Source organism: Rhododendron vialii, chromosome 7a (genome assembly GCF_030253575.1).
Source record: "Rhododendron vialii isolate Sample 1 chromosome 7a, ASM3025357v1".
Classification (NCBI taxonomy): domain Eukaryota; kingdom Viridiplantae; phylum Streptophyta; class Magnoliopsida; order Ericales; family Ericaceae; genus Rhododendron; species Rhododendron vialii.
Genome location: NC_080563.1, coordinates 19,816,976 through 19,843,835, shown reverse-complemented (window position 1 = coordinate 19,843,835; position 26,860 = coordinate 19,816,976). Strand labels below are relative to the sequence as shown.

Below are 26,860 nucleotides of genomic sequence, written 5' to 3'. Positions count from 1 at the left end.
CTTCCAATCAATACCTGAAAATAATCTTGTTCGCTTTCTTGTCTCATTTGTCAATTTTGGAATTTTTACTTGATTGCAGAAAGTGAGGATGCAAGGATAGTTAGAGAGTTTGCAGAGCTACTGGATGCTTCTGAAACTTATCACAATACAGTGAGATCACACTTATTCAGGGCTTTATATAGAAATATGTTTTCTTCCCAAGTAAAAAATGACAGTTGTATTTTGTACTTATTCAGGGCTTTATATAGAAATATGTTTTCTTCTCAAGTAAAAAATGACAGTTGTATTTTGTTTTCTTCAGAGTGGGGTAGATACTGCTGAAATTCGATATCAGAAGTATGTGGTGCCTAGCGTTTCGGACAGGTTACCAGAGTTCCTTCATGCCACTTTAAAATGATTTCTACATATGATGTAGTAGGATCAGTTTGTTTAATTACTTAACATCAGGTTCATGGGAATGAGATCCGCTATAATCACAAACAACTCTAGTTTGATAACTTTTGGAGGCAAACTAGGCTTCACGATGTTGCAATGGAGTGACATAATTGACAACAGTCATCCCAATTATGAGTCACCACCTGACGTTGTGGCCTTTGAGGTGCTGAAGTTACTTGGATTTCAACAAGGGAAGACTTCGGAAAAAAGCCCATTCGATTTAGTGTTTATTCACATTGGAGAAGGTGATAAGAATGGTCAGAAAAGCACAGGCAATCTGAATGGTTTGGTTGGTCAAATCATGCACATTGAGGAACAAGAACATGAAATCAGTTCCCGTTTGCACCTGTCCCTTGTGATGAGTTATGGTCCTGTATCAGAGAGTGATGATCTTAATTATTCTGTTGTGGGTAAAGATGAGAACAACTCTAATCTTTCCTTACTATTCCCTCGCCAAAGTTACACAGTGAAAGGGAGGAATCTACGGGACAATGTTAGGTAAAAATGGAAGCTTGATAGTTTGCGTCCAGAACTTTTATGTGCCTCCTTACTCCAGCTGATTTGTTTTTTAACAGGCACTATTGTCCAATGTTAACTGCACAATGGCAGAATGCTGTAACCCGCAAAGATTCGGTAGAGACGTTTTTGTTTGCAGATTTTAAAGAGGTACCAATTGAAATGGATTAGTACTACAAAACTGTGATTGCTTTGAGTGAACCTTTACGTTCTGATATTATATGCTGCCATAAATGTTATATTACATGGACTCGAATACGGGGGTAAGGGGAGGTGGTGTAAATGTCTATAGTGTCTGGTGCACCAAATTCTTGTGTCCAAGGACAAGTGGACACATAACACAATTTCCATTTGGTTAATGTGATGGTAAAATGGCATTTACACGGGGCAATAGAGCATTTAATGCATATGATTAAAGTTTTGTTCATTGGGATTTAGTAAATTGGATTACTACCTATGCTTATTGGGTGGGATGTCCAAGAACTTACGTTTGTCTTTATTTTATACGCTTACTTTGAGTGTTGTGCATGGGTAGTTAAGAGTTTCGTAGCATGTGTAGTGTTTTAAGCATTTCATTCTTTGCTTTGACCAACATCTGCTATAATTACTCAAGTTGTCTACTACGCAATTTAGATTTTTGTCTTTCTTTTTTGTTTATTCAATTCAGATTTCTCTCAAATGAAATGAAAGGAGGGAGAGAGAAGGTTAAGTGGTCAAAAATTTAAAGAGAGCTCGATCCGTACTTAGATTTCTCTATATTCATGTTTGAATTTTGGTTTCGATTAGGATGCCCTTACTCAAGATGAGGAACATGGGATACTCTCTTCTATGTTAGTAAAAGGGATGTTTAAATGATGAACATGCGTGGCAATATATTGTGGCCAAATCTACTGTCCACATGGGTAGGAATGTAGGATTAAAAAGATTGGCGAGGGGGATTGAATGACATATCGTTTTCCTAAAACATATTATGGTTGGCCTTTAATGTGTAAGAAATAGCTCAATCAGCATCATTTTAAATTCAAGTGCCTTTTGGAGGATTCCAAACTCTCATCCCCATTTGAGATCAGCCTGCAAAGAGGTCAACATCACTTGCCTGAAGCAATGACATGGTATATTCTCAAATTCTACCCATCCTTGTTATTTTATCTTGCAGGCCATATTAATTTGAGTTATTGGCTGTCAATTAGGGCTTACTTGTTGCTTTTATGCAGTATAACACTCTTACTCTACGGGAGTACCCTTCAAAAGAGCGCCTAAAGGACAAATTACTTTTTACCATTCGAGAAGGTAGGAGGAAGGATTTCAAATCTACTGATCTTTCAAAGGTGCGATTAAGATGGAAAACAGCTTTCCTGGTTGTGTCCAGAGAACTAACAACGAGGAAAGATGTTTTTTCCATTTTAACCGCACCTTTGAAAGATCAGTGGATTTGAAATCCTTCACTGGCTTCTTGAATGGTAAAAAGTAGTTTGTCCTTCAGATGATCTTTTGAAGGGTACTCCGGTAGAGTAAGAGTATTTTTACTGCAAATAAGCAACGAGAACCAACCCGCATTGACAGTCAATAACTCAAATTAATATGGCAAGAGAAAATAACGAAGATGGGTAGAATTTGAGAATATACCATGTGATTGCCTCAGGCAAGTGATGTTGACCTCCATGTAGGTTGATCTCAAACGGGGATAAGAGTTTGGAATCCTCCAAAAGGCACCTGAATTTATAAGGATGCTAATTTAGCTATTTCTTGCACATCAAAGGTCAACCATAATATGTTTTAGGAAAATGATATGTACTCTAATCTTTTTAATCTTATATTCCTACCCATGTGGACATCATTTAAATATCCCTTTTACGAACATATTCTATCTAGGGAGAGTATCCCATGTTCCTCATCTCGAGTAAGGGCATCCTAATCAAATTCAAACATGAAGATAGAGAATTCTAAATACGGAGCTCTCTTAAATTTTTGACCACTTAACCTTCTCTCTCCCTCCTTTCATTTCATCTGAGAGAAATCTGAATTGAATAAACAAAAAAAGAAAGACAAAAATCTAAATCCCTATCTAAACATTTCATTTCATAGATATTGTTTTAAGCATTCCCTTCATTTGCCCAATTCTTGTAGTTCAAGAAATGTTAGTATGATTGTAGTACATGTACAAAAATATCCTGCCCGGTGCAAACACCAATTCTTTGTTATACATCTTCAATGTGTTTGAGCACACCATATATAATTCGACTTTTCACTTTATATTACCAAGTATTTTCCTTTTCCATGCAGCATGGTGGATTGCTTACAATACCGGCTGATAGGTTTCTACATGAAATTGCATTTAAGCTCTGGAAGGCCCCCAAATATGGAGCATGAGGTAGAATACTAGAAAACCTAGATGCGTGACCAGATCTCTGACTTCTAACTTAAAGCAAAGTTATGAGGTGGAACTAGGAGCCACCCTGGTGGTCAAAAACATTTGTGACTGCTTAAAATGTTATGCTTGAGGTTGGTATTTTGAAAGCAGTTGTAATAATAATTGCTCTTCGCGTGATATGTACTTTCATTAATCAGTGTTGGCTGGTCACCATGTGATACTGTGCTTTATATTCTGAAGTTCCAAAAAATAAATAAATGTGATATACTGTATCTTGTCATTGGATTTTGATAATTAACTTTCGTATTTATTCATTGAAGCCTTCTGAAGTATAATCAAGTAATGTTATCACCCCATTTCCTTGTGTTTTGGAGGATGAAGAGCATTGGCTTTGTTTGGTTCTCTGTTTACGCTGGCCATTGAACAGTGGCACCATATCATTTTTTTTCCAAGTAACCAAGCATTTTCTTTAGTAAAACAACATTCCATTGACCACCATCAGAGCAGTTCTCGCAATTTTGATATTCAGGACTACGCAATTTCTGCATGTGAAAGCTTTTCTGATATTTTCCAATTGACCCCTGATAGAATCATTATAGAGCTCATATAAAGAGGCCAAGATAGCAGAAAGTAAAGAGTCACAAATAACATCAAGTCCATTGCGGGAAGGTTTTGAATCGCTAAATGTATGCAACTATGCATTACATCACACATGGCACTCTTTAGTGTCACACTTGGTACACGAACCCATGAACCAGATCTTATTGCGATGTCTTTTTATTGCTGAAATGGAACCACTGGGAAAGTTCATAACAAGCAGCAACCAAAAATTGGTGGTTCATTATGATTGATGAATGATGAGTCACTGCATAAATGTTACTTGACATTGGCTACTCATGATAAAACTTTCAAGTGTTGTTTCGGTGAGACTTTTTCATCGATTCACTTTAGTTTGTGAGCTTTGATGGTGAATTGAAGCACTCTCTTTGCACAACATTGTCTATGTTGCTTGGGCAAAGTGGGTTCGAGTCTATGAAGTTTATGATGTCAATTTCTAGATTTTTGCCTTGAGTTGTTTGCAAGGATAAGGATATGTGAACCTTTGCTCCGGGGGCCTGGTAGAAGTGCAGCAAGTGCTACATTGAATTCTCCGAGTAGGTCTTTCGAGTCACCTTGGCAATAGGGGTCCCTGAGATTGTAGTTTGACTTCATGTCTTTTAGGGCATAATGGATTACTGTTCGTGGCATGGTTTGCATCTTGAATCATGTTTTGGAGCATGTTGATATCGTTTATCACACACTTAACCGAGATAGGTTTCACTTGCTAACATTGAATTTTCACGAGTTCTTGATTGAGTGAAAGTCTTGTGGTTCCGCAAGCTTTGTACTCCTGCCTTGAGATTTTGTGATCATAATGGCAGTATTGCCCCGCACCCTTTTGTTTGTGTTTTAGTGGTTAATTTGTTTATGAGATAGGTTTTGCCCTTTGCCCATTCCTGCCAGAAAGGGTAAGACACGAGTTGCTTGATAGAGTAAGCCAAGCTATGTGAGTTCAACTCAAATCGGGTGAGGGTGCATATTTAAGTGTAAAGGTTCGTTTTTTTATTCCCAGGATACATTAACGCAAAAAATATTAATATTAATATTTTGTAGGGTGAGGGTACATCGGGTCAAAAAAAAAAGGGGTAAGGGTACTTATTTATACATATCATACAATACACTCGGAACAACCCAGTATGTTCTGCTACTGGACGCATCCTATGTCCTTTGTGGAATTTTCGACATAGGTTTTTTTTTTTTGTTGGAAGCGTAAAAAACTTCATTGATGGCAAGAAAAGTATAACTGTGTTATTGCCACAAGATAAAGAGCGCCGGCGGCGAGCGAAAACCAACAAAGGTCTAAGGAATGGAACACAGAGTACTTGATATGATTGGTGCTATGGATTGAACAAGAAGTAAGAACAATGAAGAAGAAAGGAAGAGTTTATTGATAGATTTGAGATTGACAGATTGAGAGTTCTTGTCTCAATTGCTTTTGGTTACACTTTTCAACATGCCCTTCATAGCTCCTTCCCCTCTCATACACGAAACAAAAACAAGGAAAAACTGTCTCAATTAATCCACCACAACTGACCCAGCTCAACTAATCCCTCACTTGAGAAACCATTCAAGCTTGGTGAGTTGATTATCTCATTTCCCCTTCAGTGGAGGCTGGAGTTCAAGTCCCACAAGGGGTGGATTTGGAATTCAAGTCTATGGACATCCTCTGAACCTTCTCTTGACTAACATTTTAACACCCTACTAATCCCGCAAATGTATACAATATTGGCAAAAACAAAAGAAAAAAAAAATCCCTCACTTTACTTAACTAATTAAATTATAGAAAATTAGAGGCCAATCCTCCATTTTAGGTTCGGTTTCATCCCAACCCTAATATATTTCGCCGAAGCTGAATGGCTTGGTTATGTGATGTGACGGATGTTTTTGCCCCAAATCCCAACAAACGAAATAAAAGCGCTCGCAGCCTAGACGAAGGCATAAACAAACCCCCCCCCCCCCCCCCCCCCCCCCCCCCCCCCCCACACACACACACCCACACACCAAAGCTGCCTGATGCGCAACCCCGTTGCCGCCGAACACCCTAGAGAGCGAGTAAAGAAGTCGTCAATGGAGTCCTCCAATTTCTTCGTCAGAAACTTCGATTTCTTGGAAAAAAACCCGACAATGTACGACAGAGAAATGGACGAAGAGATGCCTCAGCCACCGTAATTTTTGGCTTCTGCGCCTTATTCGCTGCCTCCGCACCACCACCATCTTCCCCGCCGCTTAAACATTCGAAGTCGCTGCCGTCATACTCGCCGCAGTTCAATTTGGCATCTCCTCCTCCTGCGGAGGCCATGGTGGCTTCCCTTTGAGCTTTCGAAATGTCGTTTAGTGGACGCCTACTTCCTTTTGTTTTGCTTCTGGTAGGACACCTTTTTCCACCCGTACATTTTCAATTTTGTAAATAAATTTTTGTATTTTCTGTAATTGTTAAGAAGTATTCCATATAAGATCTGGCCGTGAGAACATTGATAACTATATTTGATTTTGATTTTTTTGTTTTTGTTTTTATTCAATTTTTGTTTATGTGTGTATTTTCTTTGAGAATTGTATATTTTTCTGCTAGAACTATGTATTTTCTATCAAAACTGTATATTTTTCTATGAGAACTGTGTATTTTCTATGAGAATTGTCAATTCACATAGCCAGTTCACAAAGTTAGTTCTCTATGAGAACAGTCACTTCTCATAGCCAATTCTCATAGAATTGACTATGAAAACTGGTAGTTGTCATAGAACTGACTATGAGAATTGATAATTCTCATAGCTCAGTTCACATAGCCAGTTAGTTCTCATAGAACTGAGTATGAGACTTGGCAGTTAAAAATTCAATTCTAAATCAATTTATTTCCTATGTGAACTATTACTTTTTTAAGACATGGCGGTGAGAACATTTATAACTATATTTGATTTTGATTACCTTTTTGTTTTTGTTCAATTTTTGTTCGTGTGTGTATTTTCTATGAGAACTTTGTATTTTTTTTTATGAGAACTGTGTGTTATTCATGAGAATTGTTTATGAGAACTATGAATTTTTTATGAGAACTACATATTTTTTATGAGAACTATGTATTGTTCATGAGAACTGTCTATTAGAATTGTATATTTTCTATAAGAACTATATATTTTTTATGAGTACCGTGTATTTTAGTGTGTAGTAAGACTATGTGAACTGTGTATTTTTCAGTTTAAATAGCTAGTTCACATAGTCCAGTTATCATAGAACTGACTATAAGAATTGACAGTTCATATAACCAGTTCTCATAGCTTAGTTCACATAATCAGTTTTCATAACTCAGTTCACATAGCCAATGGTATTTTTGTCCGAAATAATATGATTCAAAAATTGATTCTAAAAATATAGCTCTCATAGCCTCAGTTCTCATGGCCATAGTTCAAGGGTATTTTTGTCCAAAATAATATGTGAACTCGGGCTATGTGAACTGGCAGAGATATTTTTGTCCGAAATATTATGTTAACTGGCTATGAGAATTGGCAGCTCTCATAGCCAATTCACATAGCCAAGGTTATTTTAGTATGTGGTAAGACTATGTGAACTGCCTATTTTTCAGTTCACATAGTCCAATTCTCATAACCAATTCACAAGGCTAGTTCTCTATGAGAACAGTCACTTCTCATAGTCAATTCTCATAGAACTTACTATGAAAACTGGCAGTTCTCATAGAACTGACTATGAGAATTGACAGTTCACATAACCAATTCTCATAGCTCAGTTCACATAGCCAATGGTATTTTTGTTTGAAATAATATAATTCAGAAATTGATTCTAAAAATATAGCTCTCATAGCCTCAGTTCTTATGGTCATTTCAAGGGTATTTTTGTCCAAAATAATATGTTAACTCGGGCTATGTGAACTGGCGGGGATATTTTTGTCCGAAATATTATGTTAACTGGCTATGAGAATTGGCAGTTCTCATAATCAGTTCACATAGCCAATGATATTTTAGTATGTGGTAAGACTATGCGAACTGCCTTTTTTTCAGTTCACATAGCCAGTTCATATAGTTCAGTTCTCATAATCAATTCACAAAGCTAGTTCTCTATGAGAACAGTCACTTCTCATAGTCAATTCTCATAGAACTTACTATGAAAATTGGCAGTTCTCATAAAACTGACTATGAGAATTGGCAGTTCACATAACCAATTCTCATAACTCAGTTCATATAGCCAGTTCTCATAACTCAGTTCACATAGCCAATGGTATTTTTGTCCGAAATAATATGATTCAGAAATTGATTCTAAAAAATATAACTCTCATAGCCTCAGTTCTCATGGCCATAGTTCAAGGGTATTTTTGTCCAAAATAATATGTTAACTTGGGCTACGTGAACTGGCGGGGATATTTTTGTCCGAAATATTATGTTAACTGGCTATGAGAATTGGCAGTTCTCGTAGCCAGTTCACATAGCCAAGGGTATTTTTGTCCGAAATAATACGGGTCAAAGAGTTGATTCTAAGAATATAAATTTTACTAAAAACGGACATGTACACAAAAAGTTAAGAATGGGCAAAATGGTAAAAATGCATGAGAAGTCAAGAAAAAAGAACTGAAATAAAGGAGAAATATTTTTGTCATGCCTAAATTAAGTCCGAACCTACTTTTTGGGGCCGACCTAAAAATTCCCCATTAAATTAATATAATTATGAACTCAACGGCCCAAGCTTTACTCAGTGCAATGCACGTTTTCTCCCACATTCCAACAAGGGTTTAGGACTTTGCCAAATTCAGTCAGCAAAGCCACCTCTATTCGGTGGTGTATCAGTACTGATCTGCAAAACACAGACACGGAAATTATGCTATCGCCAGAAGATATAAGGGCGTCGACGATGAGCAAAGACCAACAAAAAGCCCAAGGAATGGAGGACATCATAGAATGTGTGTATATTGTGTGTGCGACACAACAAAAATAATAAAACTAAACGATGTGCCACAACTGTTTGAACCACCATCCGGCATCAAGCAAGCCAAGAACCGATCCGTTGTAAACGTACGCCGCCGGGAGCGAGTAACCCATAACAGATGTGAGCCAGACAAACTTGCATTAGGTCTTGATTATATGCTTTTAACTTCCTCAACTGTTAATTTGAGAAAAGATAATCTTATGAGAACATTAGAGGCACACCGCGAAAGTATTCATGAAAAACTTTTGAGACTTATCTAACCTTTTGGCTTCTTTTCGAAAACATCTTTTAATCATATATTATACATCTTGTTGTTTAATGATGAATGTTGGAGTTTTAAATAATTTTACTGCGTCTGATTGTTAATTTTTCTTTAAACATAACCAGTTCTTGGATCTGCCACTTTGTGTGTGTTATGTTTAGTCGCGGAAAAGGCCAAAGCGAAAGTTTGCTAATGCCATGGCATAGTAATCCTTTCTCTCTCTGATTGCAAGTTGAAACACGGAGTTGGCCAAGAGAGAATTCCAGAAGCCAACAACGCTTGAAGTTGGATCAAGCCATACCCTACAGACACACATGAATTGTTGGGGGTGGTGACACAGGTCATGTAAGATTCTTGTTGATAGGGTTTTCGTTTTCATTTTTTTTTTAGTTGAAATGTATTTTCATTGTGTGAAAAAGCAGTGGAGTAGAAGTGCAGAGCTTGTTCCATAGTTCTGTGCACTCGGAGCTACTCGATCTTCCGTTCATCATAATAATAGGGTTTTATGTAGCCTTTCGTTCTTTTTTAAACCCAGGTGAGGGTAAATATGGTTATGCACGTAAGCCAAATGTCGTTCTTTTTTTCTTTTTCTTTTTTGCTAAGTAGAAGCTTAATATTGTTGTTCACCAGCAAATCCACTTTAGTCTTTTTGTCCCCATCCTCATCATTGTCTGAGCAACTTAATTTTGTAGCAAATTCACTTTTCCCCGTCATTATCAACGTCCAAGTTCTAGACTCTATGCTTCAAGCTCTAAAAGTGAGCGGTTTGAATAACATTTGGAGACTTAGGACGATGCCCATTCAGTTGAGCCTACTGACCTAAGGCACACTGGGCTCTATACATCCATGCTCGACGAAGTAAACGGTTCAGTTTACATTCCTGAGTCACTTCGGACTGACTCAGGATGATGCCCATTCAGCAGCCTACTGTGTCCTAAGCAACAAGAAGCCCCTCGGTTTCCACATCAATGGAAGATACTTCATATGAAAATTTAACAAAAAGAAGATTATTCTAACCCCCATCTGGTCATAAAATCCTCATCAAAGAGTCACCATCTTATACTCCAGTTAAAAAAGAGTTACCATCTTATACGGACACCAAATTACAGAGCACATGCAGATTCATGCAGCACAAAAGCAAAACATAATAGCTGCGTTTGTGAAGTCTTGTGAAACAATTTCTCATGCATGAGCTGCTCTCTCTGCTTACCAACCTATATATTTTGCAGAATACGGGAAACAGATGCAAATATATCATTCAAATTCTGTTAATTTTTTTTTTAACAGAACCTTGCGGAGACAATGTTTACAATAAAGAAACTACTTACACTTATCGCCTGAAGCTACATAACACAAAACGTTGTTTTTTTTTTTTCCTTTTGGCATTCCCTTATAAATTGTTTCAATTTCTTTTCTTCTCTCTATCTTTCTTTCTTTTTCATTTATTTTTTTTCTTTTTTTGGGTATTTCCTTGAACTGTTCACATAATAGATTACCTACTTTCATCACCAAATGGTATCCTCCACTGCACCTTGTTCGGAGGATTGTCCATTCTGTTCTGAATTGGCTGTGCTGACCCCCTCTCTTTGATTGAACCAACACTTCCCAATCCGATACATTCTCTACTGCAACTAAACCTTCCATTGATGGAGGCTCTTCGAGCCCACAAAGAAGCTCAAGGGATATTTTACACAACTCTTTTTTATTGTACAAGTGAATGAGTTTGAGATCTCTGAACAGCTGAAATCTGGAGACCCTGAAGACACCTGAGACGGGAAATGAGCTGACCAAAAGAGGGCCGCAATTGTGGATTGCTGCGGGAAGAGACAAAACCGGCGGTTATCAATATGGAAAACAATAAATCATCGCCACCTGCAAATTAAGTAAGAGTGCCTCCATTTTCTCTTCCCAAAGCCATTATTTGGCAAAAAATGACCTCCAATGGATTGCATAGTCAACCAAAAAAACATTCTGGCCCTTTCTTCAGACAAAGCTGGCACAAATATGAAAAAACCAATTATTGCTACACCAACATTTAGGTGTTCTATGTTTTATGGTTCCACATCTCAATGGAATGTTCCAAATGATCCAACTGTTGTAATGGATTAAGCTTAACAAAAAATGGTTTTGGTTCCGCTAGAGAAACTTTGCCAAAATTTTGTGAAACTGTACGAAGCCAAAAAAATATGGCTTTGGCCTGAAAAAAGTGGATTCAACCATTGGAGATGCTCAAGAGCATTGTCAAGGTGCTAAAAGCATGTCATATTAACTTAAGAGTTCCATACAATTGTCAATAATGTTGGGTAGCCTTGTAGACCAATATACCAAGGAAAGAATGAATTATGTTAGGGTAGAGGATTTCAGGATTAGAGTCACATATACCACAAATAGAACAGATAAATACAAGGTCGAAAAAGAAAACTTACGGATGCCAACAGTCCAATATTATCTGCGCAGCTGTTGGATTGATCTCCTCTGTAATCTCAAGATGTCTATTCTGGAAGCCAACAGCTCCCACAACCTGCATTGAGTTCATCCCAGTCCATGGCACTCGCAAAGTTGCTAATTCCCACAATATCACGCCAAAGCTATACACGTCAGACCTGGAAACCGGCTCACACCATATTAGAGCCAGACATCAATGATTGAGACATTCAATAATGAGTTACATGCCCTTCATGGCTTTTAAGTCGCATAAAAAACTTCACTTACTTCTCATTGGACGGCTCATTTCTCAGAACCTCGGGTGCCATCCATTCAGGCTGCAATTCAAGGACATAGATTCCTCACAATGAGTGCAATATTCACATTCCAACTAAACCACTCTCTCCGTTTGTTTGTTTGTGTGTGTGTGCACATTTGTCAGTCTCCATTTTCCACTTATTTTGGGAGTAAATAAAAACGAGATTAGAACAGGGAACAAAAAATTGAATAGAGTGCTTAATCTATCATGAATCCGTTACCGTTCCAGCAATAGACTTTGAAGATAGAAATGTATGGTGCTGCATGCGTGACAAGCCAAAATCGCAAACCTGTAGATACAACCAGTATGTTGGACAGTTTACAAAGGACACCATAAGCATTAAAAAGTGCAGATCACAGTAAAAGTGACACTGTCCACAGTGAGTCAGAATAACGTCGGCCATGCAAAAGCAAACCTTAACAACCCAGTTTTTGTCAACAAGAAGGTTTGGAGTTTTCAGATCTCGATGCACAATAGTAGGATGGCTCGTGTGCAAATAATTCATTCCCTTAGCCTACAAGAAGTTAAAAGCAACTAGCAAGTTTAGTGACAAGAAACTGAACCAGAGCGCAGAAACAAGAGGGCAACAAAATACTACAGCTCATACCACATCAAGAGCCATTCGAACTCGCCTCTTTTCATCAAGTTGATTATTTGGACGATGCAGTAGCTTGTATAAACTTCCCCTGCATAGAGTAAACATGATTGAGAAACACCACATAGCAATGCGATAAATAGATCAGTTATGGAGTCTGCATTGAGTTCCATTTTCCTGCATGGTCAACGATTCAATGATACCCTACCCCCCCTACAGGCTACACCATTAGGAAAATAAAGGCAAGCCTCTGATGAAAAGGCAATAAAATAGCCTCTTTTTAATTAGTAATACTTATCCAAATAAGCAGAAGAAATCTACCTCGGCAGATACTCTGTCAGTATAGAAAGATTTGGTGGATGGGTGACTGCTCCCATGAAAAGAACAACATTAGGATGTCTCAACCTCAGCATGATTTCAGCCTGCTCAAAACAACCACCAGTTGTCCATTCATTCAGAGAAAGGAAATAATTTAGATCATTAACAATGATGAAAGAAATGAACTAGACACCTCGCTTCTGAACTGAGCAAGTGCATCGCCTGATATATCTTGGTCCATGAACTTCTTCACAGCAACTTCCTGCCATGGAATAAGGTCATCATGAAAATAGCAAAATGAGGTCCTAAACCACATGAACTGTTAGGACATCATTTACAGTTCCTGCAACAAAATATTGGGTTCCTAGGGTATGCAGATGAAAACTTACAGTGCCATTCCAATCTGCACGGTAAACCTCACCATATGAACCTGCAAGGTGGTAATAGCAGCCATTCAATATTCAAGCAAATATAAGCAATCCATAGATCAACTTTTATACAGGTCAAATAAGAAGAAACCAATAAATAAATCTGTCTACACTAGAAGAGCAGATACATCACGACTTAGTCCAAGTAAGCACACTAAAATGCTACTTTTGGTAGTGCCTGGAATCTGCGTTTGGAGGGCAACAGTGACCAGTAGGATAAAGTTGAATTCAGTACGGATGCCTGAATTAAGCCAGAGGTAACTTACCAATTCCAATTCGTTCTCCAATCTGAAGATCTTCCCAAGGAATTTCCCAGTCTGAAACATCCCCCAGCTCTGGGTTAATCCTCTCAACATGAGTACTGCAAGCGACAGTAAGACCACTACTGGCTGTTTCTGTCAATCTCACAACAAATTCTCTCTCTCTCTCAAAGTTATTGAGAACCCTTCCCACTTTATCCCCAACATACTGTCCACCATCACCAGAGAAGACCACTTTAGATTGTCCTTCGAAACACTCAGTTGCAGAGGGCATCGACGATTCCTGAGATTGAACCCCATGCAAAGCTCTTACAAATATACCAGGTGAATCAACAGGAAAAAGACCTAAACTCACATCACCAGTCTGGTTCACTTCATTAGTTCCACAGTTAACAAGCACAAATCCCTCACTTGTGGTGGTATCAGAAGGAAATGAATGTCCAAAGTTAGCAGCATTAGAAGCCAATTCAAGTTTTTCTGGTACATCTGCACAATTTTGAGCCCCATCAGCCACTTTTTCGCAGTTTAACAGATGGATTTCTTCTGGCATTTGCATATCTCTCAGCTCATAAAACTTCTTATCCAGAATCAAACGTGGTGATGTCACTTTCTCTGACAAAACTGAATGAGGAGGTGGTGATGGGATATTCTCTAACAAAACTGCATGAAGTTTCTGAGCAAAATCTGGATTTTTAGATGCACTGATAACATACTTAGAAACATCTTTAACTTTCATTTTTTGTGCATCGGACGCTTTACCACAAGTACCAGACAAGCCTTCATTTGATCTATGTAGGGATGGAAGAAGTTTACCAAACTCATTCTCAAACTTCTCGGTTCGATTTTTCTCGTCAACATTTTTTCCATTGCCTTTTGTCTGAATGCCCGAAAAAGATGCTTCCGCTAAATCGGCTTCCGCTAAATCGGCACTGCTATCTTTTGCAACTCGGCCAACGTTGGGTGAAAATGCCACTGGCTCAATTTGTTTTTCAAGCACCGGACACAAAATTTTGACAGTTTCAGCATAATCTGAACCGCTTCTTCTATCTAAACCTGAATTTTGAAGATGATCACTGGGTACCTCAGCAGGAATTAACGTGCCCGGAGCACCCATGAGATCTATAATGTATTCACTGCATCAAACCAACAATCAGCTATGTCATTACAAATCGTTTTGTCAGAAATTTCTAGAAGTCCTATAAGTATAAACGTACTTTTGTGGCAAGTGAGAGAAGACAATTTAAGGCAAGGTGGAAAAGATGCAACATTTTCCATGAAGATTGACTACACTTGTTTAACAAAGGAAGATTGTGAATGTTACCAGGGAACGCTTATACCCTAGTGAATTACGTTTTGATATGCACGTTCCAAAACATGGTACACACCCATTCCAAAAGGGTAAATTTAGTGATCCAAAGTGATCACCAAAAGTTTTAGAAAAATCAACTTATTAAGATAAGAATCTAGAGCACGTGGAATTTTGGCAAGGAAAATGTAAAAAAATTGGTCATTATGCTCCTAGAAATGTTTTTGGATAAAGAATTAGAAGAACAATTCTCAGTTTTACTAAATGTTTATCACTTGGACGAGTAAGTTATAATTATGTTATCAATAGAAGTCTACCCTCAGCGTACCACAATTTATGCTGGGATACCACGTAGATGTTCCCATTCCTCATACTGGTACAATCTGCGTACTAGGTAACATAGGAACATACAAATCCAGCAATTTAAGTGATGCAGTCCTTTAGAGAGCTTTATTTCAATTTATGTCTGCAAGAGTTAGTAGGGTCCTTGAGTCTATAAATAGGTGTCTACATCTCCAATGTTTTAGTTTTTATGATTTTAAAGAAATGATATTAGAGCTTAGGCTCTTTGTATTCCCTTAATCTATCTCTTGATATGGTTGCCTACTTAAGAACAACATACGAACAAGAAGTTCATTCACAATCTTATGATTTCTGCCATGCAAGAACAACAAGAAGCTCGCAGAAGAAATTACTATCATTTGAAAATCTGTGACATGTTGAGCAGCAACAGAAACCGTGAAATGCTTTTATGTATAGCTTGTGTTCTTGAGGGAAAAATTATCAACTGTTAACAATGGAAATACTTACCAGTAGAAATAATATTCTTCCGTATGCAAATCATGCGGAAAGCTACTAGGTTCGGAAAATAATTGTCTCAGTGATAAGGCTGAGTTTTTTGCATGGATAGAGTTAGGGGGGACTTTATATCAGACGACAACTTTGCCAGTACATTCAATCCTAAGACTATCATCTCTTTCAATCTGATGCGATCTGATTTTCGTAGGGACAGGATTAAATACGGGGTCAAGTGGATGCCCCACATTTATTTCACAGGACTTTATGCCAGCCTTACCCCTCCCTCTATCCATCTTAATGAAGTTTTTCCCGCCTATATGGCACAGATTGTCCAAAACAGAGTGCCTATCCCATCAGGTTTCTGCAACTCCAAAATAGATATTGTTGGTTGAGGATTCCAACAGTCACTTTATCCCGTGAAACAAACGTAGCCTAGAAGTATCTGAAGGTAATAGCCATTTCTCTATAAAAAGTTAAAGAGAGGGAGGATGTGTACAAACAGGGCCGGCTCTGAGATTTTGAAGGCCTAAGACGATCTTTAAAAGTGAGGCCCTTAGTAATTGTAAACGAAAATCAAATAAAAAGTCGATCACACTAAATAATTTTGATTCCGATATAGTATTTGTTTGTAATGGAAAGTACTGGAGTAGTAGTGTTTAAGGAGAAAAAAATATGCATCCATGCACCCACCACACTGAATAATTTTAAACCGTCCAAGGGATTTTGGCGATCCGTGACCTTTTATTCCTCCTTTTTGTTTTTTTTTTCTTTTTGTTTTTTTCTGCGTTCCGTGTTCCATTTTTCCAAATGTAAAATGTCTTCCTGGGTTTAAAATTGGGCTCCAAAACAATACATATATACTAGGTCCTAAAATAAGTAGGGGCCCTAATTTTTTGACATTTTTGGGGGCTTAAGGCCCACGCCTCTTGGGCCTTAGCCCAAAGCCGGCAGTGGGTACAAAAACATACACCAAATCCCAAAATATGACCGGCAAAACAAATTTTCTGAAGCGTTTCTTTTAGTATGCTTAAAAAGACTGAGTTGGATTTACTACCTTCCACTATCAAATTTGATCAGGTTCACAGCTCCTTCATCAGTGCCAGTATAGTAGCTTCCTTTGACCAGCATACATGGAAGGCTAATCGTATCAGCAAGGACCTAGCACCCGAACAATGAAATAATTATCTCTCATTTAAGATTCAAGGATGGGGCAGAACATATGAGTAAAGGTTGGGGACAATATGCCATGATGTCATTGGAAAACACAGCATTTGTTTCACCACTAAAATGAGTAGGAATTCTGTAGTTATTGAACAATCAATAACCTATTTTGAGTTTTAGCAATTCTATTCTTTTTAACCATGGTAGAAATCTATAGAGCAATAGACAAGATTTTGATCAGAGGAAGAAAACAAAAGGAAGCCTAACAACCCCAAGATAATTTGGATCATTCAAAAGACGTTTTGAAGGGGTGAAGAGTGATACGTGTGCAACTGGGAAAGCTTTTAATTCTTTAACATCAATAGCAAAATTTGCTTTGCTTAATTAAATTTCCAGGAATTTGAGAAATACAAGACTACAGCGTCAATTTGAAACAATGTACCGATAGATTAATTCTAGGAATACTCAGCTTCAATGCATAGATGTTTAATTCAAGTTAATGAAGTGCATTTATCAACATAAAAAGTTAATGAAGTGTAAAGCATGATGCCCAAAAACAAGTATGGATATAGATCATTCCCCTGATCATGCTTAAGCCCCAGTTGAAATTTCTCCTCTGTGGATGATAAAAAAGAAGAAAATATTTTAAGCCACACATTCTGCCTGTACAAAGCAACCTATAAGGTATGAAACTTGGAGCAAAACACAAGAAACTTAGGGTAAACATAACCAAACCAATTGGGAGAACAAACGACTCAGTCATATTGGCAGAGTACTGTACTGAAAATTTGCATGTTACAAATATTAACACAATGGCAAAAAGTGAGAGCAATTTTGTTCACCCTCGTTTTGGTCACCTCAGCGAGGGTATGCTCATTCCGTGTCATACTACGATAATCGGAACCGCTCATTTTTTTTGGATTCATTTGTTAGGAGACTATACAAAAATACAGCTTAATCGGATATTGGCAAGTGCTCAATCTAAGAATTCAATTTTTCAGTCAAGAACTTGAATGAAAATAAACAAACTCCTAGATGAAGCACGATATTCGATTGAGCTGAATTTTAACATGATCTCCTAACAAATGAATCTGGAAAAACTAAACGGTTTCAATCAGCAAATTGGGATACGGAATGAGCATACCCTTACCGAGGGTGAACAAAGCGAGGGTGAACAAAATCGCTCTCGCTAAAAGTAGCATTGTACTGCTGGGTTTTTCCAGCTCATGTGCATTAAAAATCAAACATACAAAGGGTATGGAAGAATATTGGACCCCATTCAACTTAGGCAAACTCTACTAACTTTGAGCGTGATTTTGATTAGGATACTGCATTTCCAAAGAAAAGTCGAGTAAAGAGAAACAATAAGTCCCCATCAAATGGTAAAGTCACAAAGAAGGAATCAATCAAAGAAGTTGTAACATTTCTGAAGCTCAAGTATCAATGTGGTGGAACAATTTCAACTTCCAACTTATAAAAACTGCATTAATATCTGCATGAATGCTGTTAACTTCATTGACAAATTTTCCTTCCATCTTATGCTGTGTTTGTTGAGAAATACAGGCAAACTAGAGGAGAGAAAAAAAGAGAAGAAAGAAGAAGTCCAGATATCATCCTCCAGTAGGTTCTGCAAAGGATATTGTTAAAGATCCAACAAAATCTACTAATTTTGGTGAAGGGTAAGAAAGAAAATTGGTGGCCCCGAAAAGAAACTTGTTGCAATATTTTCTTTCAATTTTCTTTGATTTCTTCTCACTTTGATAACCAATAAGGCAAATGAAAGAAAGAAATGAAATAAATTCTCCCTTCTTCTCTCTTCCTTTTCCCGAGAACACGTAAGAAACAAAGTACAACCAATTGGCTACTTCTATTGGGAACGAGTACAAGAACATACAGCAGTAGTATTCACTATTCAAGGACGAAAGCTACAAGACGGATAAAAAAACCTCTTCAAGCCTCTCTTTCTAATACAATTCCTTATTAGAATATAACAACTTTGGCATGGAAACTTGAATTCAACACTTGACAAGTAGCGTAAGAGTTTGAGCACACCTAACTTATCTGCATGGTAGTCTGTTCTATAGCATTTGATAGTAGGAAGTACACCAGACAAGGACAAGACACAGACATAGACACTCGGATACGTTATTCTTTAAAGTGTAGGAAACGGACACGAAGAGGATACGCTCAATTACATATAAATAAATATATTGTAATCAATATACGTCACTACAAGTACATGCCCCAAACTATATAGGAGATAAGATACGATAAGTTATGAAGAATCTAGTTGACATGAGACTTAAGAAATCCTTAAAAAAAAACAAAACATGGGCACGGTCAGGAATCTTCAAGAAATCCTTAACAAATTCCATTTGGAATTTAATATGATAAATTGCAAGAATTACTGCTTTTTCAACTTTCCATATCAATGTGATATGTCAAATTTTGATATCTTTGATTGTCACATTTACGCAATTAAGCGTCCAAGAAGTGTCGATCATATGTTAGTTCCTTAGTCATAGAGGTGAATGACGTTTCGGACACGTTGCTGAAAGAGTGTTAGACACGTGTCCTGAATAAGATTTTTTTTTTCCGACTATAGACACAACAACAAGAGTATCGAACATGTGTCCAAGGAGTGTTGGTGTCTGATGATACATCACACGTGTCCGACACGGACACACCACCTTATTTTAAGAGTCCCTGCTCTTTTGGTCGAAAACCGATGCTTTTCACCAATGGACAACCTTTTGTCTCTTATCGTACTTCAATTAAAATAAAAAAAACCCACGTCTATTGCTATAAAATGTGCTAGCAAAGTTCAGAAAATAGGAAACAAGTCCTAAACTACATCTTCTCTATGAAAGCAACAGCTTTGTCTCCCTAGCAAGGCAAAATATGCAAAACTAACTAATTAAATTCACTTTAACATCTATGCGAAAAAACAGAAGAAAGTCATACAGTCCCAGTAACATAAACTGCAACAACTATCATGCAACACGACAATGGTGTATGAAGTAAGGAAATCTCTTACAACCTTAAAGAGCAATGCCCGGTGGCGTGAAAGTCCAACATCAAGGCAGCCAAGGGGAAGAATGATGCTTTTCAGTGATTTACGCAATTCATAGCCTCTGAGAGTCCATCTTTTTAGCATTTCGTCAGCATCACTAACCTGACCTCCCATCCTATCAACAACAAGATCAGCAATTTTTTGGATCAAGCCACTAATACAACCCTGTTCTGAATCCCGCTGTTCAACAGAAATAGCATATACTCTTTCCTCGAGCTCGCGCAGGGCAGGATCAATGGCACGGTTCACTAGAATAACTTCATAATCAACTTTATCTGAAACACTAATTGCTTGGAGATCTAGAAGGAGTGGCATATTCCCTTGCACGCCTGAATTCGAAGGAATACCATATACATCATGAAACCCATCCATCACTTTCTCATCATAGTTCACAAAATTAAGACTCTGCACATACCAAATACATGGTTACCCCATTCAGTCATATGCCCATAAGAAAACTGCAATTCCTCAAAAAGAAAATAACTTTCGAGTCAGAATAAACACACACAAACACAAACACAAAACAGGTAATTGCATCTAACAGTTATTCTAATGGTTAACAAAAGCAGTGAATACATAGAGTGCCGTCGTATATCACTTATTCATATCACCAATTTATTTTACTGCACATGTGGCGGGACAGGATTCGTTTAGATTCTTTGGCCATATAATCGTTCATAACCCTAGAACCAATAATAGGAGCATCCAACTACGCGGTGATAAAGAAAACTATGGAACATCTAGCATCTATTAAATGTAACTTGGATACTGTGGAATCAGAAAGAACTGAACCCTAATTGCAAAACAAAAGAATGTGCGAAAACAGAATGATTTAGATCAGAGCTATGAATAGTGAACCAATTAGGTCAAATTCATAATAATATGCGAGAGATTGAAAGGGCATCATACCCAGTAACGAAGGGAAAGGGACTCGACGAGGGTTTCGGAAGGCGCACAGCCCAGGCTTATCTGCTTGGCGGCCTTGATCTGCGCTGTCTCCGGATCGTCACGCGAATCGGGGTCGGAGACGCTGATAGCCAGGGCGAGCTGAACCTGGAACTCCTCCTCGAAGAAGTTGAAATCGACGGGATTCTCCGCTGCCGCCGCCGCCGCCGGCGGTTCCCTAGTCCTCGCCGTCAATGCCGAATCCGACGGCGACGAGGAGGACGCCGCCGAAGACGGCGGGAGGGGCGGCGGCGGAGGAGGAGGATCCACCCTGTGGTGGTGGTGGATGTGAAGCTTTCGCAGCAGATGCTTCATCTTTGACATCGCCGATCGATTCGCATAGAGACCGACGCACAATCGCTCACGCTCTCTCTCTCTCTCTCTCTCTCTCTCTCTAGACGAATTGGATATTTTCTCTCTCTCTCTCTCTCTCTCTCTCTCTCTCTCTCTCTCTCTCTCTCTCTAATGGGGTTAACGAGCGCACAGATGGACGGAAAGGGAGAGATTCGATTATGATTATAAACTGCGGACACCTTCTTCGTCAAGCTTTCGTTGGTTCGTTCCACCACTGGGAATTACTAGGAGTATAAAATTAACCGTTCTGGACCTTCCTTCCCTCCAATCCACTTCCTCGCCTTACTAGTCTGTAGTCTGTACCCAGAAAATGTACGCAGCACTTATTTTATTGCTGAAAAGTCAAGGCGAGGTGTACTGGACTCTGGTGGTTTGCGGCTGCAGCGAGTTTACTGGACCTCATGTAATCTACACCGTTTGATCCCAACTCGTGTGCTCTTGACGCTAGTCTCGTCGTAATATGAGTGCGTGCGTGAAGGAGGGTGTATTCTTTTTAGGGGAAATTACAGTAAGCCCCCTCTAACTATACCTCGGTAACGAGTTGCCCCCTTCATCGTTTAACTCGGACACTTAACCCCCTTCATCTTTTATCGCGTGACACTTAACCACCATTCGTTAGTGAGCCGTTAGTCAAGAATATATACAACGGTACACACACACGCACACTCTCTTTCTCTCTCTATTTCTCTGCCCCTCCCAACGGTACTCTCTCTCTCTCACTCTTTTTCTATGAAATCTCTCTTTGCTCCTCCCAACGATACTCTCTCCCTCTTTCTTTTTCTCTAAAATCTCTCTCTTTCTCTCTGTGTGATGGAATGTAGCACTGGGTCTCATTGTATTTGTAGTTGCAGACAAAATTTGGTTGTGGATTTTTCATCTGGGTTGACCCACCAAAATCTGAGAGCATCCAGTCCAACATAGAGAGCACCCAGAATTTATAGATCCGCAAGTTAGAGTTGCAGAGAAAGGTTGATGAATTGGAAAGTAGAGTGGAAGTGTTGGAAGCAATGAAAAAACAAATGCATAAAGAAGTTCAACAAATGCAGAAAAAAATTGGGCAAATGCAGAAGGAAGTCCTATGTTTGAAGAAGAAATCGTGGTGGAAGAAAATAGGTTTTCTTTTGATTGTTCTCTTTTTTTTATCCCGCATGTACAAGAAAATGGTGACTGAAAAGTACCCTGCTTTGGCTTAGGTACAATATGAATGAGTATTGGTTGATTAATGTAGTGCATTCCAATAAAGATTACAACCCACAAAAACAAAGTACTGGAAATGGTAGTTGTTACCCAAAAAGACAACCTACTTTTTTTAATTGTCCCGTGCATCGAACGGGTATAACGCTAGAACGGGTTAGTTTTGCCCGTGTATATAATGGGTTGAACGCTAGTATGGAATTTGCTGGTAGGAACTACAGTGGGAACTAGCCGTTGGAGGTCATTTTACACTGGCCGGTTGACAGAGTGGTCGACTGGGTGGACGACCTGGTGGTCGACCGAGTGGCTGACCGGTTTATCATCAGGGTATCATCTTATTCAGGGCTGAAAGAGGGTAAATTGGTAATTTTAGCAATTCCATTAATGGCATCTTCCATTTTGCTCGAGATAAAAGATGAAAGGGGTTAAGTGTCCGAGTTAAACGATGAATGAGGCAACTTGTTACCGAGGTATAGTTGGAGGGAGCTTAATGTAATTTCTCCTCATCTTATTTAGGGCTGAAAGAGGGTAAATTGGTAATTTCAGCAATTCCGTTAACGGCATCTTCCATTTTGCGTGAGATAAAAGATGAAGGGGGTTAAGTGTCGGAGTTAAACAATGAAGGGGGCAACTCGTTACCGAGGTATAGTTGGAGGGGGCTTAATATAATTTCCCCTTCTTTTTAAAGTTGAGTTTTGTTCACCATCTTTACCCTCTTCTTTATTAAAAATGTTAGAGGCACATCGGTGTAGCACACCTTAACCACACCCCTCTCACATACAGATGGACCCCACTGAAACGGACCCCACTTGTATGTGAGAGGGGTATGGCTGAGGTGTGATGTGCCCCTAGCACCTCTCTCTTTTTTTATTGATTGAAACAATGTGGATTTTAGCAAAAAGTGATGTCATGTTTACCAAAAAATGTATTGCATGGTAAGCATAATATCACTTTGTGATGGAATCAACATCTTTTATAAGAACATCCACAATGGTATAATCAAAACAAAAAAGTTTATAAAGTTAGCAACATTTGCTCAAAAATAGCTCACATTGGAATAACCAAACTTAGAAATATCTAAGCAACTCATTAAATTTTGGATATTGGATAATCAAAACTACCAACTTTTTGCCAATAATCAAATTTAATTGTCTTCACATTTTCTCAATCAAGTGCACCATCATTGCACAAAAACCCTTTCTTCTATTTTCAACATGTTTATAACAAAAATACTTGTAAAAATAGTTTTTATTTTTTTGCAAAAATAGTTTTTTTGCACGTTTTTTTTATTAAAACTGTTTTCCCAATTTTTTTAAAACAGTTTTATTTTAAAACAGTATTTTTATTAAAACTTTTTTTTTCAAAAACTGTTCTTTTGAAAAAAAAAACTTTTTCTATTCAAAAACTGTTTTTTTTAAAACTTTTTTCCAAAAACTATTTTTTTTAATCAAAGTTTTTAAAAAATTATTTTCTCTTTTTCTAATAACCTATTTTTATTAGTTTGAAAACTATTTTAAAAAAATTTATTTTCTATGTCACAATTTCTAGATTTTTATAAATTAAAAAGGTGATGTTGTAAGTTTTGGTTATTCAATTTTGATTGTACCATTGTGGACCTCTAAATTGCTATCCTTAGCAACCCCTTAAAATGGATAACCAAAAGATGATGTGACAACTTTTGATTATCCACTTTTGATTATTCCACTGTGGATGCTCTAAGGAGGGTGAACAAAATTGCCCCCTTTTTTTTTTACTAAGGCTACGTTCTTATGCCCTCACGTAGTGACTTTTTTTTTTATTCTAAAAATATGTTATTTCTCAAAATACTTGAGTAAAAGTAAAAAAAAATTATTTTTTCGATTCCTCTCGTCAATACGAATCAATAACCCACAAAATTTTGGCGCAAAATTAATAAATATGAAAAAATTCAAATGAGGACAAAACTATCAGATTTAAGTTAAGTTCATAAGAGCGCAGCCTAATTAAAATAGAGAATTGATTTTGACACTCCTCAAATTGATAACCACACTTCCTCACTCCCTAAGGCTGAGGGAGTGCGGTTATCAATTTGGAGAGTGTCAAAATCACTCCCCTTAAAATAAGTATTTATTTCTTGAATTAAATGTGATGTATTCTGAGAGAATGACATGTGTCGTAAAGTGAAAAATAAATACTTGAAAATAAGAACTTTAGCGAAATGGAAAGACCGAAAAATATTTTGGACAGGCAGCAACAACAATTTACTACAATGGTTGGTCCAGTAGTCAAGGCGTAGAACTCATGATTCTTTTGATTACCGAGATAATGGTAGAAAATGAAAGAAAAATGCATTTTTGTGTGTGTGTTCACTTAGAAAGAATCCTAGAAAGTGGTAGAAAGTGAACGTTTCTGTATAATCCTCTAAAGCATGAGAGCTTGCTTTACTTTTTCTCACAAAATGTGTAGGAAAATTTTATTTTCTCGAAAAAATCAACAACAATTACTCTAACTTCTTTCTTTATCCTTTTCCCTTTACCTTTTTTCTTCAATATCGGTAATTTTATTCCCTCCAAACAAGGATATCTTATTTTCTTTACTATTTTCTTGCAAAATTTCCATTTTAATCAAACGGATATGAGAAAAAAAATAAATTTTCTTTTTCTTTTCTTTCACTTCACTTTCTATAATTTTCTTTTATTTTCTTTATTATAATTAACGTGTTAATTATAATTTTTTGAGGCCAATCCATTGAGAACTCTTGTCTTACTTTATTGAGACCCACTAATAAAAGGTGAATTGATTCTTTAAAATTAATCATGGTGTGTGTAAACTGATGAAGACAAAAAGAGTAATTTGAAAAAATTATAAGATTATTGATTTAGGTGGAGCTGCCATGACCTTTATTCTTTATGTTATTGCTGATTTCTTTTCTTTCTTTCTTTCTTTCTTTTTTGTGTGTATTTCTCTCGTCAATATGTTTTTTAACTTTCTTTATTTGTCTCGAGAAATAACGAAAAGGAAATAAAGTTTGAAATTTTTTTAGAAAATGATAAAAAGAACAACAGAAAATCTGTTGGTTTAATTATTTATTCTTACAAAATCCATCATGTCAAGATGAATTAGAAACTAAAAAAATTGACTCACAATTAACAAAAAAAATTCAAATAAGCCAAAATAATAAATTAGGAAAAAATTTCTCTCTTAGTCGTCTGATTTGAAAGTCTTATGTTCCCGACTTTTGTATTTGATCAACGAGTTTGTTTGTTAAATACTGACGAGTAGGTCCAAAATGATCTGAGCAGAGCTAAATAATAAGTATTGAAATTCGTCTTAAAAATTGATGATCTTAAAAACATGTCGAAGTCTTTTAATATAATTTTTTAATCGAGTCACGTGGTCTGACTACTAATTCTTATGATAAAAAACTTTCAAACAAAATTAGGGGGTTTCGTCTAACTTTATTAGTACTATAAGATAATTGTAAAAGAAAAAAATTCAGTCTTATATTTTTGTTAGTTTTGACTTCAGCGTCAAACTTTTGTAAATTATTAGTACATCTCGAGGGGAGAAATATAAAATTTACAAAATTGTCATAACAAATTTTTAAAAAGTCCACTTAAAACAAAAATAATCCACATTTAGCGAATAACACTTCAAAATTCGTTTTGGGAGTATCTTTATTCTCAGATTATTTGGGGTCCTCTTTTACAAAGACTTTTGTTTATTTTACCGTTCAGGTATTATTTAGGCCTTCAATCTTTATAAATCCAACAATATCTTTACTATCCACCAGATTTGTTGAGCAAGTAAAAATAATTGGTACGATCTTTTATTTCTTGTATGATGTAATTTCAATATTGTTCCTTGTATCTTTTCTAATCTCCTCTCTGTAAAATCTCTCTCTCGATCTCGATTTTACTAATTTTTACTAGGTTCGAACAAGTCAAAAAAATTGAATACATTATTTCCTATATTGGCATTTTAAATATTTTTTCATGTCTCTTTTCTAGTCGTCTCTCTCATGTCTGTGTGATTTTGTGGAGATCTAGGTTGGTTAATAAAGTCTGCTCAGTACAGCAAACTCTATCCGGTTCTGTTATCGGTGTTTTTCTCTTCTTTTTTCTGGTTCTTTTTTTTGGTGTCCCCTATGTGGAATTTCTCCTCATTTGTGGGGCTTCTATCACTCTTGTGTGGGTGTTTTTGGTTATTTTCTGTAGTGCTCTGTCTGTTTGGAGTGGTGGGTTTATTTGGCGTTGGGTGTAGTCCAAAGACTAAGTCTCCTCCTGTTTGGTTTCTTGATCCCTTGTATAGAGATGTAGTTTTTTCTTGATGTGCTGTTTCTTGAATCTGTAATATCACCTGTTATAGTTTTGACAAGAAAAACTATGTGGGAACCCCAAGGAATTGGTACGATAGTCAAGGCCTAGAGACTTAGGCCGTTCAAAAAAAGGCCCAGGCTTAGGGTTTGCTGCTCCCTCCTAAGGTTCTAGGTCAAAATTTCAGGTGTTATCAATTTCTTTGAGCCCAGTTTGAGTAGGTAGTGGGATTGAGCCGCTATGATAAAATGAGGTGCGAGTAAGCTAGCCCGTGAGTTAT

General features: G+C 37.3%; 2 protein-coding genes across 3 annotated transcripts in view; one reads left to right on the top strand and one right to left on the bottom strand.

Moving 5' to 3' along the window:
• The window catches only part of LOC131333460 (uncharacterized), a 40,733-nt gene extending 37,131 nt beyond the window's left edge, over positions 1–3,602 (top strand). Inside the window, exons 3-7 of the mRNA XM_058367990.1 lie at positions 80–150; positions 302–363; positions 448–933; positions 1,011–1,101; positions 3,235–3,602. Coding sequence (XP_058223973.1) covers positions 80–150; positions 302–363; positions 448–933; positions 1,011–1,101; positions 3,235–3,321 — 797 coding nt within the window. The 3' untranslated portion in view covers positions 3,322–3,602. The remainder of the gene's footprint in view (positions 1–79; positions 151–301; positions 364–447; positions 934–1,010; positions 1,102–3,234) is intronic.
• A 6,739-nt stretch (positions 3,603–10,341) lies between these two features.
• LOC131331950 (probable serine/threonine-protein kinase SIS8) lies at positions 10,342–21,398 on the bottom strand. 2 transcript variants are annotated; one of them, XM_058365932.1, is made up of 14 exons: positions 20,702–21,392; positions 19,760–20,197; positions 16,613–16,716; positions 13,810–14,587; positions 13,461–13,737; positions 13,156–13,196; positions 12,960–13,028; positions 12,770–12,870; positions 12,461–12,539; positions 12,269–12,367; positions 12,074–12,142; positions 11,823–11,872; positions 11,537–11,713; positions 10,342–10,924 (listed from the first exon to the last, which is right to left on the bottom strand). In XM_058365932.1, exons 1-14 carry the CDS (start codon positions 21,059–21,061, stop codon positions 10,813–10,815), a joined length of 2,754 nt encoding a protein of 917 aa, XP_058221915.1. In that variant the 5' UTR covers positions 21,062–21,392; the 3' UTR covers positions 10,342–10,812. The 2 variants fall into 2 exon arrangements, with proteins under 2 accessions (XP_058221915.1, XP_058221912.1); XM_058365929.1 differs by having other exon boundaries at positions 13,461–14,587; positions 20,702–21,398.
• Positions 21,399–26,860: the final 5,462 nt, after the last annotated feature.